At 45.2% G+C, this 24,367-nt stretch overlaps 1 protein-coding gene across 4 annotated transcripts; it reads right to left on the bottom strand.

Annotated features, from left to right (window-relative positions):
- Nucleotides 1-1,923: 1,923 nt before the first annotated feature.
- On the bottom strand, nucleotides 1,924-19,483 carry LOC101527943 (holocytochrome c-type synthase-like). Of its 4 annotated transcripts, none has more exons than XM_058668583.1 (8): nucleotides 19,327-19,483; nucleotides 18,933-19,031; nucleotides 18,277-18,428; nucleotides 17,853-18,001; nucleotides 16,500-16,619; nucleotides 16,088-16,174; nucleotides 15,772-15,966; nucleotides 1,924-2,371 (listed from the first exon to the last, which is right to left on the bottom strand). In XM_058668583.1, exons 2-8 carry the CDS (start codon nucleotides 18,994-18,996, stop codon nucleotides 2,365-2,367), a joined length of 774 nt encoding a protein of 257 aa, XP_058524566.1. In that variant the 5' UTR covers nucleotides 18,997-19,031; nucleotides 19,327-19,483; the 3' UTR covers nucleotides 1,924-2,364. The 4 variants fall into 4 exon arrangements, with proteins under 4 accessions (XP_058524566.1, XP_058524573.1, XP_058524578.1 ...); XM_058668590.1 differs by lacking the exon at nucleotides 1,924-2,371 and adding an exon at nucleotides 9,877-10,155; XM_058668595.1 differs by lacking the exon at nucleotides 1,924-2,371 and adding an exon at nucleotides 10,449-10,556.
- Nucleotides 19,484-24,367: the final 4,884 nt, after the last annotated feature.

Raw genomic sequence — 24,367 nt, 5'->3', positions numbered from 1 at the left:
GTCCAGGATCAGTCCTTCAGCTAATCCTCAGGGTAGAACTTGCCTGAAACTTGAAGAACAAGGGGTTTTACTTGCATACATCCTGGAGAGGCACCCAGACACAACATGGAGTAATAGACTCTCAAAATCCGTTTCAAGGTAGAAGTTGGGGGACAGGTTGTAGGGCAGGGAGGAAGACAAAAAAAAAAAAAAAAAAAAAGAAAGAAAAGAAAAGAAAAAGAAAAAGAAACCAAAATACACACTCATGCAGAGGGCTGGATGGCACACTCATGCAGAGGGCTGCATGGCACACTCATGCAGAGGGCTGCATGGCACACTCTTGGTATTGCAGAAAAGAGATGCATTATTTTCTTTGGGGATCCAGTGACATGTCTAATCTTTTCCCATTGGAAATTTCATCTAGAAGTTCCCTAACATTCACTGATGGTCTGAAACCTTCAAGGTAGCTTTAGCTGGCAATATATCCAACTGCTTCCAAATCTGAGGGTTAACTTAAAGCTCCTCTTCTAAGGTTCCTCTGACTCCACTTACTAGTGAAGCAAAAATTAGAATGTATGACTGAGACTTGGGAATTGGATAGGAAATAACACAAATTAGATAATCATTTCATAAGTATTTTTATTTGGCAGTCAGTGCAATGGTTCAATTGGCTAATCCTCTACCTTCAAGAACCAGGATCCCACATTATGTACTGGTTTGTCCCAGCTGTTCCACTTCTGATCCAGCTTCCAGTGTTTGGCCTGGAAAAGCAGTCAAGGATAGCCCAAAGCTTTGAGATCCTGCACCTGTGTGGGAGACCCAGAAGAAGCTCCTGGCTTTACATGGGCTCAGCCACTGAGGCCATTTGGAGTTTGCACAAATGGATGGAAGATATCTCTCTGTGTCTCTTCTATCAATATGCTTTTCTGATAAAAATAAATAAATCTATAAACATGTTTATATTTATTTATTTTCAAGGCAGAATGATAATGAGAGCAAGAGAGAATATCTTTTGTCTGCTGGTTTACTACTCAAATGGTTGCAACACTCAGGGCAAGGCCAGGCTGAAGCCAGGAGCTAAGAGCTCCATCCAGGCCTCCCACGTGGGTGGCAGGGACCCAGGTACTTGGGCCGTCCTCTCATGCTTTCCCAGGACATTATTAGGGGCTGGGTTCGAAGGGTTGAGTAGCTAGGACTCATACGAGGCACTCTGATATGAGGCAAAGGCACCCCAAGCAGAAGCTGAACCTGACGTGCCACCAAGCTTGGCCCTAGACCATCTTGGGAAACAAGAAACCAACTCTTATTCCATATTTGTCCAACAAAAAAGTCTCAGCTTCTTGGAAAAAAGATTCTACCAGCAGAAGGTGGAATACCCACTCCCCAGATGTAACTGATGTAGAAACCTCTAAGGACAAAGTCAGCTAGTTTGAAGATTCCTGCAGAGATGCTTCCTAGACTCCAGTGATCCCATCTGGAATCCTACTGAGATGGAAGATCAAGAAAACGATAAGCATTTATATGATGTTCGGGTATCAATTGACCCACAACAAACAGATAGCATGACTGAGATAGTTAAGATTTTTTTATTTATTTATTTTTTTTTAAAGATTTTATTATTATTGGAAAGCCGGATATACAGAGAGGAGTAGAGACAGGGAGGAAGATCTTCCATCCGATGTTTCACTCCCCAAGTGAGCCGCAATGGGCCGGTACGCACCAATCCAAAGCCGGGAACCTGGAACCTCTTCCAGGTCTCCCACACGGGTGCAGTGTCCCAAAGCTTTGGGCCATCCTCGACTGCTTTCCCAGGCCACAAGCAGGGAGCTGGATGGGAAGTGGAGCTGCCGGGATGAGAACTGGCGCCCATATGGGATCCCGGGGCTTTCAAGGCGAAGACTTTAGCTGCTAGGCCATGCCGTCGGGCCCAAGATTTTTTTTAAACTCTAAAATCTGTCATTCTCTAACAATCTTCAATAGCCTTTAATATTAGGAAAAGGAAGGGAGTATCAATCCCCTCTTAAAGAACTACGTATGAGTTCTGTCCCAAACAAGTGAAAGTTCAAGGCAGAGTTCCCAGTGGGAAGGAAAGGGTCTGTTCTTGCTAGCACACTGGCCCTTCCGGCTGTGAGAGGTCAGTGCAGAAACACAGCAGGTGCTTTTTCTTGTCTGTCATCTGTCTGTATTCTGATCCAGACCCAGGTATCCTGCATTTGCCAAGAACTGCACATTATATTTCTGAGCAAGTTCTTACAGAGGAATAAATTCTGAATCCAACAGAAGAGTAAGCAGCTACCTTCTTTAAGAGCTTGAGCCAAGTGGAGAAACCCTCTGAGTCCTGGTATTGCTGACCAGTGAACCACATTTCCTTCAGATCGATTGTTTTCACAACCTAGGAAACACAAAACCACAATTGACTGAATATATTTTCCCTGTGTATCAGACACAGAGGACACAATGTAGAGCCAACAGTCTCATGTTCTTAAAGAGCTCAGCATCTGACAAGGAGAAATGGTACCTGCGCCTCTCTGCACTAAGTACTCCTGCTGGGTAGGGAGGAGAGCATTTCTACACATCGAGAGCTTAACATTCATTATCTTCTTTAATTTTCCAAATAGCCCTATGATATAATAAAATGAGATCCACTCTATAGATAATGAAAGTGAGGTTAAGACACATGAAATGGAGGTAAGTCTGAGCAGGACCATGGGTGTCTGAGTCCCCCGGTCCTGTGGCTGTGCCTGCCCAGCCTTCCTGCTAGGGATCCTAGTTCCCCATCCACCACTGCTAGGAGAGTCCTAGGTTTGTCCAACCCCGAAGTCTGATAATTTCCTCTGTCCACAGTGAGTATGCTGAGGACAGATCCAGAACAGCTCTGGGCATGCCCAGGATCATGGCTCTGTCCACCGCCGCAGCGTTGGTGGGCGCAGTCCAGGTAAGTCTGAGCAGCAGCACAGGTGTCTGGGTCCCTCAGCCACGTAGCTGTGACTGGGAGTACTCATGCCAGTCCAGGCTTTCTGCTGGGGAACATAGCTCCTCATCCACCATGGCTTGGTTGGGGGAGGGTCTTGGGCTTATGGGTATCCAGAACACCAACTGGCTCCAGGCTCTGCCTGTTGACAGCCTGGCAGTGAGCTCTGGGATCTTGGGGATATGGAATTACTGCCTAGGGACATCCATGGATAAGGCCTCAGCACATGTTGGTGAGGAATGAATCCTGAGGGACACTCAATGACAGGGCCACTGTACTTGCTGGTAAGTGAGAGGACTGAGATTTGGTGATTTGGAGGGGAGAGATCTGAAGATATTTTTGGGTCAGACTAATGCACCAACCCATTTGGAAGTCCTGGACTGGGCTTGTTAGCATGGAACATGGCCGACCACCACACACCAGCGCACATGCAAGCTATAGCTGGGGGCCTGTCTGGCAGGGCTAGATCCCAGTAACTGACAATGAATGTCAAATCAGGGGATGGGTCACATTAGACTGGGCTATGACACCAACCAGCACACAAGAGAATCAGGTCCAAGAGTGGATTCTGTGGGGGATGTGTGGGCCCAATCCTATGGAACTACAAGTTCCACTGGTTAGCTTGAGAGTTGGGATGGTGATGGACTTAGCTAAGTGTGACCATGTGACTCACCTATGCTCACCGGTACTGGGGCTGGGAACAAGCGGGGCAGGTCCAGGCTGCAGCATCCACATGAGTACCCTAAAATAGGGTGTGGGATGGGTCAGGCACAACAAGGCCAGGACTGATGGGACAGGCCATGTTGGGTAAGAGCCAAGCACCGCTGGCATGAGTGAGAGCTGAGCCTAAGAATGGCCCAAGGTGGGGGAAACATGGGAAACTACCCTAGTGGGTCATAGCTCCTGCTGATGTGCATGTGGTCCAGGCCTGGGTATTGGCCGGGCTGGTAGGGTAGCTTCATTCATCAGCAAGTATGTGAGTCGGTTTTGGAAGGAAGCGGACCTGGCTGGGCTAAACGATAGGTCACTGGTAAGTGCAGAAACCAGGCTGGAGTGCAGGTCATGCCAGGCTAGGCTGCCACTCCTACTGGTCTGCACGAGCCAGGGAAGGATGAGAGCAGACTGAGTAGAGCCAGGTTGTAGCATCTACCAGCGAGAGTTGGGACTGGGGACTGGCTGGGCCAGGCCAGGCTGTAGCATCCAAAGACAAAGGCAAAGACAGGGGAGAGACTATGCCAAGCTTGGTCAGAGCAACCACTGGCATGCACAAGATCTGTAGCTGGGATCGGGCCTAGTTGGGGAGCTAAGGGGACACCTGGCTAAGTTGTGATTCCACTGATGAGCATGCGGGCGAAAGTGGGAGATGTGATCTGGTCTGGATATGAATGCAGTCTTCCTACGCACGGGCTTGGACTGGGTCTGGGGCATGCAAGACTGGGCTAGACTGCAGCACCCATTGGAGCTTGTGAGAACCAGGATGGGTGTAGTATGGGCTAGGCTAGGTCTCTGTCCCTGCTGAGCCACATGTGAGCTGTGTCTGGGTATGGATCAGGCTTAGTTGGACTGTAGCACCCAACAATAAGAACAGGAATGGGTGAGGGCCAGTCAGGAAAGGCCACTGCTCTGGCTAGGACATGAGGTGGACAAGTAGGACTGGCCCACTGACCCACCGTTGTGAGTGAGATCTGGTATTAGGAGAGGTTCTGATGGAGGAGCTTGGCAACTCCTCTGTAGGGATACAGACCCTGCAGGTAAGCACAAGAACCAAGAGAGGGAGCAGCCCAGACCAGGCCAGGTTACAGTACTCATGGGCTTACCTTTGGCTCAGGTCTGGGGCAAGCCAGGCTGGACCAGTTCATATTAACCACTGGCAAATTTGCGTGCCGGAATAGTGATGGATCATGCCAGGTCGGGCCGCAATACAGCCAGTTGACACTAGGGCTGGGACTGGGGGCCAGCTGGGCTGCCTAGTCTGTAATCCCCAGCAGCATGTGCTGAAACTAGTGGCGGGCTGGGCTGGACCAGGCTACAGCACCCACTGGCAAATTCCAAGATGAGGCAGGTCATAACAGACTGAGCCACAGCATCCAACCAGCACACATGAGACCCAGGGTAAAGTGGGCGAACCCAGAAAGGGGGGCTGCCAGGAAATAACCTGCTGGGCCATTATTCCCACTGGTGAGTGGGAGAGCTGGGAGATGGGGGCAGACCAGACCAGGCGAGGCTACAACACCTGTTGGCCTGCACGTAAGCTGGATCGGGGATAAGCCAGGCTGGGCAGACTGTACCTACTGGTACATGCCTAAGCCAGAGGGGGTAAGGGTTGGTTGGGCAGGATCGGACTGAACTACAATACCGATTAGTTTGCATAGAAGACAGGGCTGGAGACAACTGACCCAGCAATTGCAACTAATAGGGTGGGCAATGGACTGTCCTGGACCCTGTATTTGCATGTACACACAAGAATCAGATCTGGGATCACCTCGGATGATGTTTCTTTGGGAATCCCCTCAACTGAACCGCTGATCTCAGAACCCCAGCCATGAAGGAAATTGAAGGTTCTGTGGTCTGATTGTGCAGTGCATGTGTCAGAGCTGGGTCTCCTCAGTGGCTTAGACAGAGCAGTAGACAGCATACCAGATGCTGTCTACTGCTGTCATGGAGGATATGGCAGTATGCTGGAGCTTGCAGGGGACACCTGGTACCATAACAGAGGATAGAGGACAGAACAAATTGATCAACTGCCCTAGCCATGTGTTGGCAGTGAATACCTGGGTAAACGGAGATTATAAGGTGGACTATGTCAGTGGGTGGAGTCTGGATAGATTTCATCGTGATTGGAGTGGCAAGATCAGCAACAATACAGAACTGCTGAACTATCAAAACCACTTGAGAAGGACTCTGAATATTCCCCACATCAGGGACCCTGGGATGGTTGGGAGGCTGGGTGTAGCTTCTCCCCTTATCTCTTCTCTACCCCCAGATACAGGAAGGAAAAAAAGAGAATGTCACCCACTTTCCTAAAGCCCTTGACCCTCTGCATCCTATATGTAAAAAGTATCAAAAATAAAATTTATACAAAAAGACATATGAAATGATTTGTCCGATATTAAGTAGGGTCAGGATTCAAATGAGGTGTTTTGACTCCAAATCTATTCAAGTCCACTGCTTTCTCCTACCTCCTGTCTCCCTCTACTACACCATGCCACTTGATTGACTCACGTGTCTTGTTCTCCTGGGATGCTCCCAGATACTGTCCTTTATTTTTTTCAACTGGGATAATTCACATATTTACTATACCCCATAGAATATGTGCAAAGACAAAGCAAGAACTGTGCAATCTATATACTCTGAAGCTTTCCTGTTTCTAGGTGTTGGGGTCTGTTTATATATCTTTGGTCAGAGATTAGCTATGACTCCTTTTGCCATTCAGAAAAGCTGAAGATGGCACTGAGGCTGGAAATAGGACAGGTGCCTCAGTGTGGTAGCTTAGGGATCCTCTGGTGCCCCGGGCCTCCTGCTGAGTAGGGAAAGCTGCCAGGGGAAGACAGATGGGGTCTTTCGCCAGTCCCCAACACTACCATGTTAACGGGCTGGCTGTGGTCTCAAGCCATGCCCACCACTGGATCAGGCAGCTGAATGAGGCCAGACTGACATCAGCTACTTTGTCTTTAATCTTTGAGTGGGGAGGATAGAAGTTGGGGGCTACAGTGATCTGAAGAGAATATAAGAAATGTACCAGGAGAGGGCCCGGCGGTGTGGCCTAGTGGCTAAGGTCCTCGCCTTGAACGCCCCAAGATCCCATATGGGTGCCGGTTCTAATCCCAGCACCTCCACTTCCCATCCAGCTCCCTTCGTGTGGCCTGGGAAAGCAGCTGAGGACGACCCAATGCATTGGGACCCTGCACCCGCGTGGGAGACCCGGAAGAGGTTCCAGGTTCCCGGCTTCGGATCGGCACAGCATCGGCCCGTTGCGGCTCAGTTGGGGAGTGAATCATCGGACGGAAGATCTTCCTCTCTGTCTCTCCTCCTCTCTGTATATCTGGCTGTAATAAAATGAATACATCTTTAAAAAAAAAAAAAGAAATGTGCCAGGAGATAAAACTAGGAACAGATTCAGAGTTGTCAATATCCTTCCCTATAAACAAATTAATATCTTCCCTTGAAACACACAAACACGGGGAATTTTGTACAGCAGTTAGGATGCTCACATCTAATCAGAATGCCTGGGTGGGAGTCTCGGCTCTGTTTCCAAGTCTAGGCTAATGTGTACCCTGGAGTTTGTGGGAGACCTAGATCTTCAGCTCCACCCATCCCTACCATTGTATCTGGGGAGTGAACCAACAGATGCGAGCCTTTCTGTCTCTGCCCCTTGAATTAGAATGTATGTTTGCACACGTACACACATACACACATACCTATTTTTGCTATACCTATAAAGTTTCTGCTCTGTGTCCAAAATCAGGATCCACAATCACACCTGGAACTTACAATCTAGATCTGCCCAGGCCCAAAGAAAAAAGTAGGTAATTTCTGTTGTGTTCAGTGCATCAGGCACTGAACACAAAACAACTCTGTGAAATAGCTATCCCCATATATGGAAGGCAGAATTAAGGCTTAGACAGACAAGCTATCTCCAATCACAGAGCCCTAGAATCCTGATGTGTGTGACTCCAAAGCCTGCATCCTTCCTTCTCTAACACACCCCCTTCTAATGCCAAGGGCTCACAGAAGCTCACAACTGTGCAGCTTCTAAAAGGTTAGTTAGGTAACTCACTTTGGACTCTTTGGTTCCAGATAGTTCATCCAGATAATGAACTCTTACTACTTCTGCGTCAACACAGAATTTCTGGCTTTCCCACTAAGCCTAGTCCAACAGTCGCTCTGGGGAGACTCCAACTTCTCAAGTCATCAACCTTCACTGCTCACCAGGTCAGCCTTCCTCCTTATCTGAACTGGCTGTCAGGAAATCTTAGCAAAAGTCTCATTAATGCCTCAAAACTACCATGTGATTTTGAGGCAGCATATTTCCTGTGTGAGCATCATCTTCCCTATTAGGGTTGTTGTTCAATTAGTTATTTCTGAAATTCTGTCATTCTAATAATTAGGTTGTAAGGTTATTTTGCAAATGAGCAAGAGAGACAATGCAATTTTCCATTTACATCTTGCTGACTTATTACACATATGGTTAGCAATGATAAACGGAGTTGGACAAGTGGGGAGCAAAGATATAAAAGCTTCTAGGATTCGGCAGCCTCCCAGATGAGGTCCTGACTAAATCATCAGAAAGCAGGAAGTGCCAGCAAGTTTCACATGGACTAATGGGACTGCTTGCACTGAAATGCTAAAAGGAGAGTCAGATCATTAGGGCCAGAATGCTAGGACACGAGAATTAGCTCTGACTGCAAAGTGAGAGAGTAGCTCCTAGCTGCCAATTCCAGAACAATCTCTGTGGACCAAGTGACTAGAGTTTTTATTTGTTCCATTCTAGAAATGGTTGCAGACTTAAGGGAAAAAAATCCTTTCGTATCTCCCTTTAACCTCAGCCAGCCAGCTCATCTGCTGAGCCAGTATTTCTCAAAGCAGCCACGGAAGAAATTCTTAAGCAACGAATGCAGATCCTGACAGGACACAGGGCAAGGGTGGAGAGATAATAAGAATGAGGGCCAGAATTCCTTTGAAACCTCAGGTTAAGTCTTAGTTGTACAAATTTTACATTACTCCTTAAACCAATGTCTTTACAATTGTAATTAACATTAATGTGTCAAAACATGTACTACATTACATTCAGCCCTCCCAGAACCTGCCACATACACACCCAGTGGAACTGGACATTATGGAATTAGCTCAGCTCCATGACAAAAATTTCCAAAAACAGGCTGAAAAACTAACATCTAGTGAAAGAATTTGCCTCTGAGAAAATCTTTACTACTAGGAACTTCTAGGTATAAAGAACCCCGTTTCCTTCTTTTTTGCATGTGAAGGCTGCCTAGATTTGATTTCTGTGGAGGGGGGTGGAGATCTGGTCAGTTCGGGAGCCCAGAGCCTTCTTCCTTGCAGCCTCCATGCATCTATCTATCTCCATGAGCAAACCAGTGCTGTCACCAGCCACCTCGGAAGCCCAAAACATAATCAGGAAACTGAAGGCTATAGCATTAAGGGAACTGTGTCCGAAATTATGTGCAAAATGCGTCAATACCCAGACACCTGAGGCCCACGAGATCCCATTCTCAGCTTGGAAGCAGCTGCATCAACCACCCGCCTAAAAGCAAATCACCGCACAATTTGAAGCTCCAAGCCGCATTTAGTCTGTGACTCACACTGCCTGTGCTCTGGTGGCTATCTGCTCTACAGCTGGGAACATGATCAAAGGGTTCTGACTCTTGGGAGCAGGACAGTGAGGTCACAGAGGACACACCTGACAAAATACACTGAGAAAACTGAAAAATACTATATGCCCTGATTCAAGCCCCAGCAATACCACTTCCTTGCGATGTGATCTTAAAATGATCTCTTACCTTCTCTCAGGCTCAGTTCTTCATTGGTATATGGGGATAATAATTAGCTATTATTATATATTATAACTAATATATAACTATTATAAAAATAAAAGGTAACAGACAAAACACAAGCAGATGGAAGGAAATAAAGGGTTGCTATTTTTCATGAAAAGTCCTCAAGTCCTAAGTACTTTAGCGAGCCAGGAAAGTTCTTGACTTATTGACTCTCTGGACTCCGAGAGCAATTTCCAGCTACCTATTTAACATTTAATAAGAACACCCAACATTTGAATGTCTGAACTTTATTCAAGGATTAAGTCCCAAAATCTCTGAGATTTCAGTGTGATTATCATTACACAGAGGAAAGAAAAAGTCTGAAGTTAAACGAGCCACTCAAGGTCACACAGCTAAGTAGGACAGAACTGAATCCAGGGTTGACTCCAAATCTTACACTCCGTATACCACCCCATGTTACCGGCTCCTCAAGGGTGCTTCTTTCCTTCTTTATGAAAAAGGGGTGTATGTGCCTATCTCAGCCTCCGTTGGTAAGGAACTCCAGGCTCATTTAAGGGCAGAGACGGTGTGTGATAGGCTCTGGGATTCTCCCTAAGACACTGTAGACTTTTCAGTCAATACTGAGTGAGTCAATGAACAGATGAATGAATAGGTGCTCTGACACTAAACTTCACCCTATAGCTTCAAGACCTAAAAGAGAGATTACATCTTGAGACTATGGCTTGGGAGAAGCCATGCAGGAAAGTTTTCAAAATGGAATCCATAGTGGTGGCACTGTCCCCTAGTGGTTCCAAGGTAATTCACCATAGAGCACCTTTGGCAGGGTCTCAGGCTTTATAGAAGTGGAAGCAAGTGCTGAACTGTTGTAGCAAAACATGTTCTCTCTCCTCCCTAGCTGTAAATAAACACACAACCAAGCAGACACTTCCCTTTCCCACCACGTGTATGGCTTTCCATTGTCACCGTAGTCAAGGAAGATGTGTTCTCTCCGGTCTGCTTCTTTGGTCGTTGGTCATATGACTGTTGGGTTTCAGGATGGCTCCGGAGCTTTTGTCAGTTCCTCCAAAAAGTCCAACTCCTCTTCCTAGGCCCTGGCTCCCCAAGAAAAACCTCCTTGAGTGATGGGCTCCTCGTGCTTCAAGTTAAAGAAGGCGGAAAGAACTCCCATCTTCCTATAACATACACTGCCATGGATTCCCTCAGAAGGTCCTATGTTCAACCCCTTGTTTGAGCTCAAATCTTTGCCCCCATAGTTCTCACCTACCAAATCCCAGCTCTGCTCCTTCCGATCTCACAAAAAGTAACTGCTCTCTCCTTCCTATGGCAATCCCTTTAAAGGTCTGAGGATGGAGAACACAGCTTCCTTCAGTGTTCTCCAAGCTAAACACGAATACTGCAGTGGCAGAAAACTATAGTTGTTTCACCCGAACTGCATTTTGAAATTCCATGTCACAATTTACTAACTCCATGACTCAAGGCCAAAACTCTTTCACCTCGCAGAGGCCAGGTGGTGAGGATTGAAGTACTTGCAGTGAATATTCCTCAGTAGACACAATAAATGATGCTTCTCAAGAAAACATTGATCTCCTAGAACAAAAGTCAAGAACTTCCCATGCCCTCTGCACCCTCTCCCCAACTAGTAACAAAATCTCAGATTCTCAAGGGCTTTGTCTGGGAAGCAGGAGCTTTCAGAACTCACACACCCATCTAGCCAGGGCTCTCAACCATCTGGGCTTCCCTCAGAGCTACATCCATAGTATGAAAACCAGATCACCACTAACAAAGAAGTACTAGGTCCTGTGGTTTTTCAAAATTAATAAGCCTCTTTGCTCAAGGATTTTTCTGCCCTCGGCTCAAAATCGTGCCTTCTTTGTCCTCTACAGCCATACCCCTCTAAGTGTAAATGGACAAAGCCCCAGTGTTGAAGGAGAGGATGGTGTCATTTGGTGTGGAAGGGGAAACTGAGAAGAATCAGAGCTCTGGAAAGGAGTTTGGGCGGAGACCAAAAGAGCTTCAGGCTCCCAGCTGGACCATAAAATCTGTACTAACAGTCCCCTTTCCCCTCTAATGTAGCTCTGCCCAGAATGTTGTTTTCTGGAACAAAGGGCCTACCAACCTATGTAGTGTGTAGCCACATTCTCTCATTTGTTCCACAGACAGTAAGAAGCCTGTCCATAAAGAGATGACCCAGCCAGTCAGCCCATCCCTGCTTCCTCCCCCAACATATGCTAACAGTTCATTATAATCAAGTGAGGCATTTTCCTTCTTTTTATAGCAGAATTTTCAGACATCCAAAAAGTAGGGACAGAAATTGTAGAGAAAGAGATACTGAATGTAGAAACAAATGTCAAAAGTAAATCTGATAGATAATTAGACTAAAATGATCAGCTGGACAGCATACAGCTGGGGAAACAGCTCCAATGAAGGGAGTGGTTTATGGGAAGTGAGTGGAAGCTTGCCCTAGAGCCCAAGATTGCCAAGTTTCCATCCAATGCCCTTCTGACTTCACCAAACTGTCCTCTAGAAGCTTTTTACCATAAAACCTGCATGCAAAGAAAACTCAAACTTTTTAAAAAAGATTTATTTATTTTTACTGGAAAGGCAGATCAGAATTATGGAGAGGAGAGAGAGAAAGATCTTCCACCTGCTGGTTCAGTTCCCTAAGTGGTCACAATGGCTAGAGCTGAGCCGATCTGGTCTGATCCAAAGCCAGGGGCCAATAGCTTCATCTGGGACTCCCAGGCCGGTGAAGGTCCCAAGGCTTTAGGCCATCCTCGACTGCTTTTCCAGGCACAAGCAGGGAGCTGGATGGGAAATGAATTAGCTGGAACATGAACTGGCATTTGTATGGGATTCTGGCACTTGCAAGGTAAGGATTTAGCCATTAAACCATTGTGCCAAGCCCCAGAACACAAAATTTTAATCAAAATTCATTCAGTCATTCCAGACTTGCAGTGTAATTACATGTAACCTATGTGAATGTCAGCACATTACTTTAATTGTAGTTAGCATGTTTAAATATTCTTCAGGCTAATTTGTATTTTCATGAATTAAATGCCAATAGTTATCCTTTGGTATTCAAAGAAAAACACAAATGCCACAGAGCCAGCAAATTCCTGTGAAATCCAAAGTCAGACATTCTGATGATTGTCAAGCCCATTCCCCAGTTTTATATCATGAATGAGACAAGAAGCAACATGGAGGGAGTGATGGGGGACGAGGCGGTGCGAAGTAGCAGGTTTAGGCTGCGGCCTGTGACACCAGCATCCTTGGCACCTGCAGCCATGTGGGACACCTGCAGGGCTTGGGCCATCCTTTGCTGCTTTCCCAGGCACATTAGCCTGGATTGGAAGCGGAGCAGCCAGGGCTCAAACTGGTGTCTACATTGGATGCCACCATTGCTGGCAAGATTAGTCTCCTGTGCCACAGTATCAATCACATCTTTGACTTACAAATAAATAAAACTTTTTTTAAAAAAAAGAAATATAGTATTAGAAAGGGAACAATCATGTAACACATGATAATTACCTAATGGACGTTTTATATAATACTTTCCTCCTGACTTACTATCTTATTATATTACTCATCTATCTTTTTTTTTTTTTTTAAGATTTGGGAGTTGGCACATTGACTCAACTGACTAATCCTCCACCTTCAAATGCTGGCATCCCAAATGGGCACCAGTTCATGTACTAGCTGCTCCACCTTCCATCCAGCTCCCTGCTTGCAGCCTGAGGAAGCAGTGGAAGATGGCCCTTGGGACCCTGCACCCACATGGGAAGTCTGGAAGAAGGTCCTAGCTCTTGGCTTCAGATGGGATTGGCACAGCTCTGGCTGTTGTAGTCATTTGGGAAGTAAACCAGCAGATGGAAGATCTTTCTGTTTCTCCTTTTCTCTGTCAATCTGTCTTTCCAATAAAAATAAATAAATCTTAAAAGAATCTCGTGGAGTAATAACAAATACCATAAACATAATGTATTCATTATTACTAATTTCTAGCATGCCAGTGCCTCTCTAAGAGACAGAGATAGTGTGCATGCGCTCTGGTAACTGGTTCAGTCCTCAAAATCCTGCAGTGACTAGGGCTGGGCCTGGACTGGAGCTCCAGGATCACGTGAGTGGCAGGGAGAAAATTAATTGAGCCATCACTATTGCCTCCCAGAAGGTAAGTTGCCTTTTCATTAGCTGGGTGACATGAGGCCAGAGGCCTTCCATCATGGACCCTCCATTTTCTCAGGGTTATCAGTGCAAGAACTGCACACTCCTGGAACTGTGTGGAGGAGTGCACGAGCAAGTACCTTGCACAGCACCAGCGAGATAATAAGTTGTCAACAAGTGCCAGAGCCTTTGCAGGGGGTGGGAGGGCACAGGGAGCGGTGTGGGGAGGGCACCTGTGACATCATTTTAGAAACCCAGGCTCCACTAACTGCCATTTCTTCAATATCCTCTGCATTGTCGTTTTTGTTTTATTTTCCCATGAACTTGCTTAATCTCCCATTTGCCAGAGGGGCCTCCTGCCCCATTCCCACTAATGAAAACAGAAGTAAAAATAAAGATCTAAAGAGTGGTTGATTTTTGAAGAGTTCTGGATGGAAGGCCCACAAGGGAGAACATGGGTGGGATTCAGAAGCAGAACCCTAACTATTTGCATATTTATTAACCACAATGACATGTACTAAATTGTTGTATGGCACCGTCTTCAGGGACTTCATGGGAGGAGTGGATTGGATGATGCCTTCACCCAATAACCTGACCAGTCAGTTAATGCTTACTAGAGGCCTACCGGCTGCCATTCCCAGTGCTGGGCTCTGGCTTAGAACAAACAATGCGTCTCGGTCTGCCTTCAACGAGAGATCAGCTAATAAAACACTCCCTCTTGTCATCTGCATTGTGAGAACAGCCATAAATGAGGAAGTACTGGAATATTCTCTGCACTGCAGGGAGTGTGACCAAGGCATATGATGGGCAAAGCCATTCCACCTGCTTCTTTCCCCACGCTTCTTTTTTCATTCCAGCCGCACTTATCTTAATCATCTGAATGGCTGTGTCCCTCCAAATTCATTTGCTGAAGCCTGAACTCCAAGGCTGTAGCAGTAGAATGTAGGGGAGATAAGGCCATGTGGATGGAAAAATGTGATTTTCTGTAATATTGGATTATACAGCAATTCAGCACTGACAGTTTCAAAGGTTACGGTGGCAGCCATGTGCAAATACACCAACCCCTAACCAGAGGCTCCCTAGAAAGAAGCTAGTCTTCCAAATGTGAGCGTCCATTCAAGCATCTAGTTGGACTCCACCAGGAGTGCAGGAACACTGCCTATACGATAGATGAGACCCAGGTCCACACGTCTGACGGCTGTGGAAGTTGTGACAGGGTGAGGGTAGAGAAAACTGCTGATTTGGGTATCAGGTTCTCTTGACTGCTTCCTTTCAGGGATACTTGTCCCACGGCCCTTTGAAAGGATCTGGGGGCTGTGGCTTAATGTTCAGTTTCCAATTGCAAAGCTTTGTTTCTCACACAAATGCCTTACCCTAACTCACATTAGCACTTAGGAAAAAGGAAAAAGGAAAGAAAAAGGCCAACACCATATTTTCTCTACAGCTTAAAATATATGGTCCACAAACGAGAAGATAGCTGCCTTAATCTGGAAGACCAAAGCATTGCTTTTGTAAAGATAACATGTCTGAAGAAACAAGGATAAAGTTACTCTGAAAAGATCTTCCAAACTGGTAACTATGTTTTATTTTCAAATACACAAATACTTTGAAATGTACAATTTTAACACTGTTGATTTTTAAAACTCCATATAAAACTAATGCAACAAAGTCATCAATATCAAATTAAGCACTGAGATGGACTATTTTCACATGGCAGTATTCAGGATAAATGAAAGGAATATTACCAACCTTGGTTTTTTTTTTGGAAAAGTCTCTTGTATCTAACACGCTAATTTCAACGGCAAAATGCTAAACTAAGAGGAGAAGTTAATGTTCCACACAGAAAAAAAAAATATTCTTGCAGCTTTAACACTAAGCTCCCTGTTTCAGCCTCAAAGCTGGGAAAATTTGTCAAATGTCAGAATAGAAAAGAAAGTTGTCTGTCAGGAGCAGAACCTACATCAGAAAAATAGGAATCAAGAAAAGACTGAAAATGCTAAAATATATGAATGAGCACCAGCCTGCCTGAAGTCCCTGGGATATCGTTCATGAGTGCCACTGGGTTGGGGAAAATACTTTCATGTATCTCACAGGAAAAAAGCCATTTATATGTTTGTTTCCATCCCAGAGGAAAAAAGTAGTGCTTACGAAGTCCAGCGCCACCACGCCACCTTCATTCTGTCCCATGCTGCAGAGAACGAATCAAGCGCGGGCCGCACATCCAGGACGGTGAGCTGGTAATCTTGGCTGACTGCGCCACCATCGTAGTAGTCAATCACATACCTCACTTCCGTCCCACAGCGGCTGACGATCCAGTCATGCCTGTCGAAAGGCAACTCATGCCTGAAATGAAAACAGGTGCACCACAATGGCAATTCGGAAGACAGTATGGAAATTTCTCAGGCTGTTTAGTTTTGCTGAAGAGAATGTTGGCCCCGATATGGGGCAACGTACTGACACTTACCCCATCCAGGAACGAATTCTTGCCCTCGGCGAATACTCTCTGGCCTTCCCTCCAAACCGTATTAGTGAGGGACCACATGGACATTCTCTGGAAATCCACAGTAAGAACAGTCTGCTAAAGTCAGACCTTTCCTCTAACAAGGATGATGCTCTCGTCTTATTCTAACACACACTTTCCACACGTGTCTCACACCATATTGTTTCATCTTCACAAAGTATAACTTCTAAAGTGACTCCAAGAAATAGCCGACACTTTGGAAGGGCCCTGCTATAATGCCAGGACCCCCAAAGCATCTGTTTATAACATTTCAAGTCTAGAAAGGTGGAATGAAGTCAGGAAGTTTCCAGAAAAGCTGGAATGAAGTCAGGAAGGTTCTGGAAGAGCCATGTTTTAAGAGCTCAAACACACTTACGCTGCATGAAGGGCTTCCCACTTCAAGATCTCCTTCCAAGCCTGCTCATTATTCTGATTATGAATTTTAATAATATTAGACATATCTTGCTGACTGATATCCTCTTTCTTCCACTTCCAACTAGAAAAGAACCAGGAGGTGAGACAGGATCAATTCATAATGGAAAAAACGTGTACCATGTTTAGAAGACAATTTGTTGGGCCTGGCGGCGTGGTCTAGTGGCTAAAGTCCTCGCCTTGAAAGCCCCGGCATCCCATATGGGGCGCCGGTTCTAATCCCGGCTGTTCCACTTCCCATCCAGCTCCCTGCTTGTGGCCTGGGAAAGCAGTTGAGGACGGCCCAAAGCTTTGGGACCCTGCACCCGCGTGGGAGACCTGGAAGAGGTTCCAGACTCCTGGCTCCCGGCTTTGGATCGGCGCAGCACCAGCTGTTGCGGCTCACTTGGGGAGTGAATCATCGGATGGAAGATCTTCCTCTCTGTCTCTCCTCCTCTCTGTATATCTGACTTTGTAATAAAAAAATACAATTTGTTAAATATTATCCTTGATGCTCGTCTCCACTGAATTAGACTCATTTTAAGATTTACTCATTATGATTGAGAAGTGTCAATCAAAACTTAATAGACATAGGCTGAAAATAAAGATGAAAGGTTCATCTTCACCTCATTTTAGTGAGGAAAGAAACAAGTGAGACACAAGACTGACACCAATGCTAAGAAACCATCGGTTTTTAAGCCAACCTTTTTTTCAGTTGATACTACTTACTAATGAGTCACCTTTCCTAAGCATTTTATATAAAAGTGCTTTGGGTTTTTTTCTCCCTGTTTTTTTTTTTTTTAAGATTTTATTTATTTTTATTGGAAAGAGAGATTGACAGAAAGATCTTCCATCTGCTGGTTCACTCCCCAAGTGGCTGAGTGAAATCAGAAGCCAGGAGCCAGGAGCTTTCTCTTGGTCTCCCATGTGGGTGCAGGGTCCCAAAGCTTTGAGCCATCTTCAAGTGCTGTCCCAGGGCACTAGCAGGGAGCTGGACGGGAAGTGGAACAGCTGGGCCACAAACCAGTGCTTATATGGGATCCCGGCATTTGCAAGGACAGGATTTGGCCACTAGACCATTAAGTCAGGCTGTTTTCCTGGCTTTAAAAAACGATGACAAACTCTGACAGTTCATTCTATATTTCAACCTGGGTCATGGTGGGGGGAAAATGGAGGCTGGGACATTTGGTCAAACATTATTCTCATTAATTCATAAAAACTTCCTGTATGTTCGGGGGCTAAAACCTCTTTAATAATTGATTCTGAGATGAATCTAGTGAACATATTTGTATTCTAAATAATAAGCTCACTCACTCACCCTTTCCTTAACATTGCATTCCAAAACATCTGTTCGGAAGGATAAACCCACTTTCTCTCTGAATCTGCTCTCGGAATGGATGACTCCTCTCGAACAGTAGATAACGCAAATGGTTGATCTGGGGCCGGTGTTTGGTTAGGCGGTGGCATCTATATAAAATGAACACATTTTGTTTTTTTTAATTGCTGGTAATATGACATCAAGTAGATATAAATGATATATTTCCTTCCTTTTTGGAAAGCAATGCCTCACACAGAACTCTGTGGAGTAATCGTCTAAATTTTCACTGTGGCTGGAATATCAAATTTTTTTTCAAAAATTAGAGATGATACTGTCTTAGCAGTCCACCATACATCTTGGGTATCTATAGCTTTTATAGAGATGCTTTATTGCTACATAAAATGTGCCAGAAAGGATGGATTACCAGGTTGGAAGGGTCTAGGTTCTCCTTGTTCTTGAACTTAGCACCTGTAACGGGACATTCCACATATTCATATGCGCGTTCTTGGTGAGCGGGCACAGAGTCTGTCTTCTTCTCCTGGTTTAGGTTAGATGGTCCCACACTGATGGGACAACCTGAAATAAGGACACAACCCGTGTCAATCTGAAATACACATGTCTCTCCAGTGGAGGGGGGGCAAGAGAATGGGCACCCATTCTCTAGTTGTAGCATGTTCCCAGCCACACACGCAGCCATTCGCAGTTGGCAGAGGACGGATAGCTTCAGCTGTGATTTCAGCAAAGGGGCCCACTCAGATGGCAGCCCCAGCCCCTACTCACTAGATGCCTGGAGTGGCATTTTCTCTTAGTTACGACCAAAAAATGTCTTCCCCATTGCTAACTAAGAAGCACTACAGTGCAGGTGGAAATGAATTTAGGGAGCGACAAGTACACACACCCGCATTATCTGCCCCAGGACCCTGCGAAATCTCAGTTCACCCTGCCTACCAGCACATCCCTCAGGAGGGGCAACAGAAGGCCGGATCACCTGCAACCCTCCCCACCATCTATACAATCCTTCCTGAAAAGCCTTCCAGGAGTTACCTTTGGATTTCACTTTGTAGAAAAAGGGTCGGTTACCTTTCTTTGTACTTTCATGCTTTGTCTCCGCCGGAATAGCCAGAGTCGATGTCCACAGGCCCATGGCTGGAATCAGGGTCAACTCCCCAAATTCCCCAGCTGGCGAAGCAAAGGGACAGATTAATGTGGACGCCTGGAACCCACACGGTGCCCTCATGATCCTGAGAGGCTCCGTCACAGCGAGGGGAAAGGGAGCAGGGGGTCTCCCAGGGGCTGTGATCCGGCCAGGGAAGGGCGGCCCCAAGAATCCCCGACGGGCCTCCAGGCCTCGCGCAGCAGCAGCCAAGAAATGGGGATTCGAAGAAGGAAAGGACAGCGGCGGAGCGCAGGACGACCGAGGTCCTTCCCGCGATCCCCAGCCTCCACCTGCCTCAGCCATGTCGCCCTTCCGCACCTGACACCTCAGCCACGCTGCTCCGAGCGGCCGCCTCGCCTCCAGCAGCCCCTGGAGCCCCGAGGGCAGGACGGACGCCGCCGCCTTCCTTCCCTTAGGTCACCGTGGTCACCACAATCACCTTTGGCACTGGTGCGCCGCTACTTCCTCTTTCCGAAGGCGGGAGTTCCGGGCGCGTAGGCAGTGAGGGCCAATGGCTGAGGCCAAAGGGGTGTTGGTCACAATGCCCGTCACAGCGAGCCCCGCCCCGGCCCCGCCCCGGCCCCGCCCCCGGCCGGCGCCTTTTTCTTCCGGAGTAGCTGACGGGAACTTCAGTGTGGTACTTCTCTGAAGAGTCGCACGCTGTTCGCTTTAAGCGGCAGAGGTGAATTTTTCGAGCTGCTTTTGCGTATGTGTGTTTGTTCTTAAAGGTTTGTTTACTTAGAAGACAGAGTTACAGACAGGGAGAGACTGAGACATCCGTCCATTCCTTGGGTTGCTCCCCACATGGCCACCAGAGCTGGTGCAAAGCCAGGCACTGCGTTCCTATCTCCACCACGGATGCAGGCTCCCTCCACTGGATCCCAAGGAGAGCATCCTGGACTCAACCGACACCCATATGGGATACAGCAGTGGCTGTACTGGTGCTCCACAACACTGGCTCCCCAATGGGTGTTTTTAAATATTGTGCCGTAGATTTTAATCATTGCACTCACTCAAGAAACATCAGTAGATATCCAGACCTGCTTAATGTGTATTATTTCACTCTAGCTGTTTCTGGCACTCATAGAAGTCACATATCAATTGTCCACAGGGTTGCAGTGTCTGTCTCAAAATGCAATACACTAGTTGGAAACACAGTTAACATGGCTTGCTATGTAAAGAGATGTGTCAGTGGGGAGCTTAACAGCCTGAGAGAGGGGAATTATTTGTGGGTAACAGCCAACTTGTGCAGAGCAAGAGGGGAATTATTTGTGGGTAACAGCCAACTTGTACAGAGCAGTGGTAGGCAGGTTAGGCAAGTTAAGGGTTGGCTCATTTGAATAAGGCCAGCTAGGCCTGAGGGTAGTGGAATTGTCTTCAGTCGTCTGGTACCATGATCAGGGTGGGAGTGACTACGGCAGATGTCCAGAGGCCCTAGTCCACTCCCAGATCATGTCCAGTGGCATGAGAACCTGCAAAGGATGCCAGTTGGGCACATGGACAAGAAGCTTCTCAAGAAGGGCGCCTGGTTGGCTCTGGCTGGGCCAACTCCTCATGTTTACCGCAATTCTTTATTCTCTTCTGTAGGTCCCTGGTTTAATTAGAATTTCTGAGATATAATTTCTGCGAGATAATGGCCATATTTCCTCTCCCATCCCTCATTCTTTGTTCTTTCCTGTATTTCCCATAATGCTGTGACTCAGTTCTTTCACAGTTCTCCATTGTCTTCAAAGACCCACTCTTCCCTGCCTTGCATCTACATGGTTTTCCAAGAGTTTGTCCCAGAGGAGGTGATTGTACAGGCTAACGTTCAGAACACAAGAAGAAAGCATGGCAAGGTGTGAGTTGGAGACCCCAGAAAGGAGAGTCTCCGAGGAAATCTGCAGGTAGCTTTGTATAGTGTTGGTGCTTCATTTAGAAGATCCTACTATGGAAAACATGTTCTCTCCATTAAGATAATGCTTAGGGAAATCACAGTCTCACCTTGTTTCTTCTAGCAGGGTGTACCAGTAACACCTCAAATGCAGTAGTGTTTATGTACCACCCACAGTATGCCAGGTATGATGGCTAAGAGCCAGAGTCTGGGATCCTATGGGGGTTTACAACCTAGTCAATGAACAGATCAAACAACCAAGAACTCAATATAAAGTAGACAAAGAAATCATTTCAAATTGTAAGAAATACCATCAAGAAGATAAAAAAAAATTACTTGTATACTGAATGCTCAAGTGACAGGCTCAGTGGTGGTGGTCAGCTCTTGTGTTTATCATTATTAAAACCACTTAAATAGCTTCAGAGGATCGAGGATTGATGATTCTCTAGCTTTATGTGTGTGTGAAAGTCGGATCTCTTAACACCAACCTCTAGAAAATGAATTAATCACTGTCTGTGGATAATAACCTCTTATGGTTATCACCCTCAGATTCTTCCTTAAAAATATTCACTTACTGAAAGGCAGATTCACTGAACAGGTATGGTAGAGAGAGACAGAATCTTCCATCCATTGGTTCATTTCCCAAATTGGTTGCTATGGTTGGGGCTGGGCCAGGCTGCATCTGGGCCTCACAAGTGTATTCAGGGGCCCAAACACTTGGATCATCTTCAAATGCTTAATTACTTCTTCTTTTTTTCCACCCCAAATCAATACATGGAGCTGTTCTTAAGCTAAACTGGGAGAGGGAAAATAGGAGTATTACCAAGTAGCAAAGGATTATGGTTATTAAGCTGGTAGTCCACAGGTTGGTCTCAGTGCATGACTAGATTGGAGATAGTTGACTGAAACAAACAAAAAAGGGAACAGTTCCAGCCATTTATGCTTTAAAAATGAAAGTCAAATCCAGTACCCACTGGAAATTTCTGGAACATGACTGCTGTTCCTGCCTGGCTACTGGATTTGCCTTTCATAAACCACTGCTGAGGGTCTTTCAATATAGTTATGGTTTTGAAGAGGACAATCATAGTAAACTACAGCTATATGAAAATTGCTATCTTACTATATAAAGAGAAAGACAAGCTAAAGTAAAAACAAATAAAAGAAATGGCTGTTGATTCAAGAAGTGTGTATGTTTATAGTTGACAGACCATTCCTTATCAGTACCACATGAAAGACATTCCAAGAAATGTTCTTTGGCAGATAATGAAATCCATCTTGTAGTGCTTGAATCCTAGTAGGTATGGATTTTTTATTATTATTCTTTTCTGATTTTTTAAAAATTATAATTATGATACAGTTCCATGGGCCCTGGGAATTCCCCTACCCCCATTCCAAATCATCTCCGGCCCCCCCCCACACACATACTGAGTTCTCCTATATCATTACATCAGCATAGTTCATGATAAACGGTCATAAGTCAATTATTGTGGGCATGGACAATGGCAGAGTCCAGCATACCACTGTCAAGACACAGCCAACAGTTTCACTGGGAGTCCATCCTTGACTGGAAGTAGAGATGCACACTGCACCATATCCTCACATCTGAACATGTCAGTCTCTACTACACAGTCACTATAAATGCCCCAAGTGAAAAGCCAAAACAAAACCAGCAACAGGAATAAAAACAGAAATTTACAATGCCACTAAGTTAAATAAGATGCTACTAAATGACTAATGTGTCACTGAAGAAATGAAAAAGAAAATCATGAACCTTTTTAAAGAAAATGACGCTACTGTATGATCTATGAGTCATTGAAGAATTTAATGAGAAAAACAAGTGTTTCGAAAAATGAAACTAAAAACAAAAACATCAAAATCCATGAGATATCACTTCCTCTGATCTTTGTTGGTGGAATGTGTCTCCTGTAGGCAACAAATAAAAGGGTTTTCTGTTTTTAATACAGTCTTCTAATCTATGACATTTGATTGATGAACTTGAGCTATTTACATTCGGAATTAATAAGAATAGCTGGTAATTTGGTCCTGTCATGTAGCAATGTGTTATTCATTGATTTAGTCTTCTATTGTTATTTTACTGGGGTGTTTTTCACACTTGACTTTGGTTTTGGTGGGTGCTAACCCTGTTCTCTGTGAAGAGAACATCTTTTAAGTATCCTTTGTAGGGCAGGTTTGGAAGAGGCATAATCTTTTAACACTTCTTTACTGTGGAAAAAATTTCTTTCATATTCAAAGACAAAAGAAAGCTTTGCTGATACGTTATCCTGGGCTGACAATTTTTTGTTTTTAGAATCTGGAATATGTTGCTCCATTCTCTTCTTGCCTACAGAGTTTCCTGTGAGAGATCAGCTGTGAGTTTGGCATTCTTCTACATATGAATTGATTTTTTTCACGTGCACATTTAAGGATCTTTTCCTTATGTTCGACTGAAGAGAGCTTGATGATCATGTTTCTTGGTGAATATCGCTTTTGATCAAGCCTGTTGGGAGTTCTGTGCCCCTCCTGGATCTTGTTTCACAATTCTTTCTCTAGATCAGGGAAATTTTCCTTTATTATTTCATTAAATATATTTGTAAAACCAGTTTCTCTTTCTGCACCTTGTGGGACTCCCATAACTCTTATGTTAGGCCTCTTAATAGTGTCTTTCAATTCTTGAATACTTTTTTTGGCCTCATCCAGTTCTGCTTCCAGCTTTTTGTTTGCTTCCCCCTGATGACAAGAAATATCTTCCAATTCTGAGATTCTTTCTTCTGCTTGCTTCATTCTATTTTGGAGACTCACCATTGTACTTTTTAATTTGCTCTACTGTGTTCTTGATTTCTGATATATCAGCCTTGATTTGCCTAGACACACTTCACCAACAAAAACCAGTGGAAACTCTGTCGCATGGGTTTTGTTGTTTTCTGTTAGTTTCGTCTCTTCAAAACACTTTCTTCTGATTAAATCATTCAGTGACTCGTAGATCATACAGTAGCATCATTTTCTTCGAGAAGGTTCTTGATTTTCATTTCTTCAGCTACATGTTAGTCATTTAGTAGCATGTTATTTAACTTCATGGTGTTGTTAATTTCTTTTTTTCCTGATGTGGATTTTGTTTTGTGGCTTTTCATTTAAGGGGATGTATAGTAGTGTGTAATGGAGACTGTCATATCTAGTAACATGTTGTTTAACTTCATGGCATTGTAAATTTCTATTTTTGTTTCTATTGTTGATTTTGTATTATGACTTTTGAGCGGATGTACAGTAGCTGTGAAATGGAGACTAACATATCCAGATGTGAGGATACAATGTAGTATGCATTCTACTTCCAGACAAAGATGGACTTACAATGAAACTGTTTACTGTATCCAAAATAGGATGCTGGACTCTCTTCCATTGTCCATGCCCGCAACGATGGACATATGACTGTGTTTGAAGAACTATACGTTAGTAATGATATAGAGGAACTATGTTGGGGTGGGGGAGGGA

The sequence above is a fragment of the Ochotona princeps genome, chromosome 1 (assembly GCF_030435755.1).
Source record: "Ochotona princeps isolate mOchPri1 chromosome 1, mOchPri1.hap1, whole genome shotgun sequence".
NCBI classification, from domain to species: domain Eukaryota; kingdom Metazoa; phylum Chordata; class Mammalia; order Lagomorpha; family Ochotonidae; genus Ochotona; species Ochotona princeps.
The sequence above is the reverse complement of the archived record's forward strand: the minus strand, read 5'-3'. Positions and strand labels throughout refer to the sequence as shown.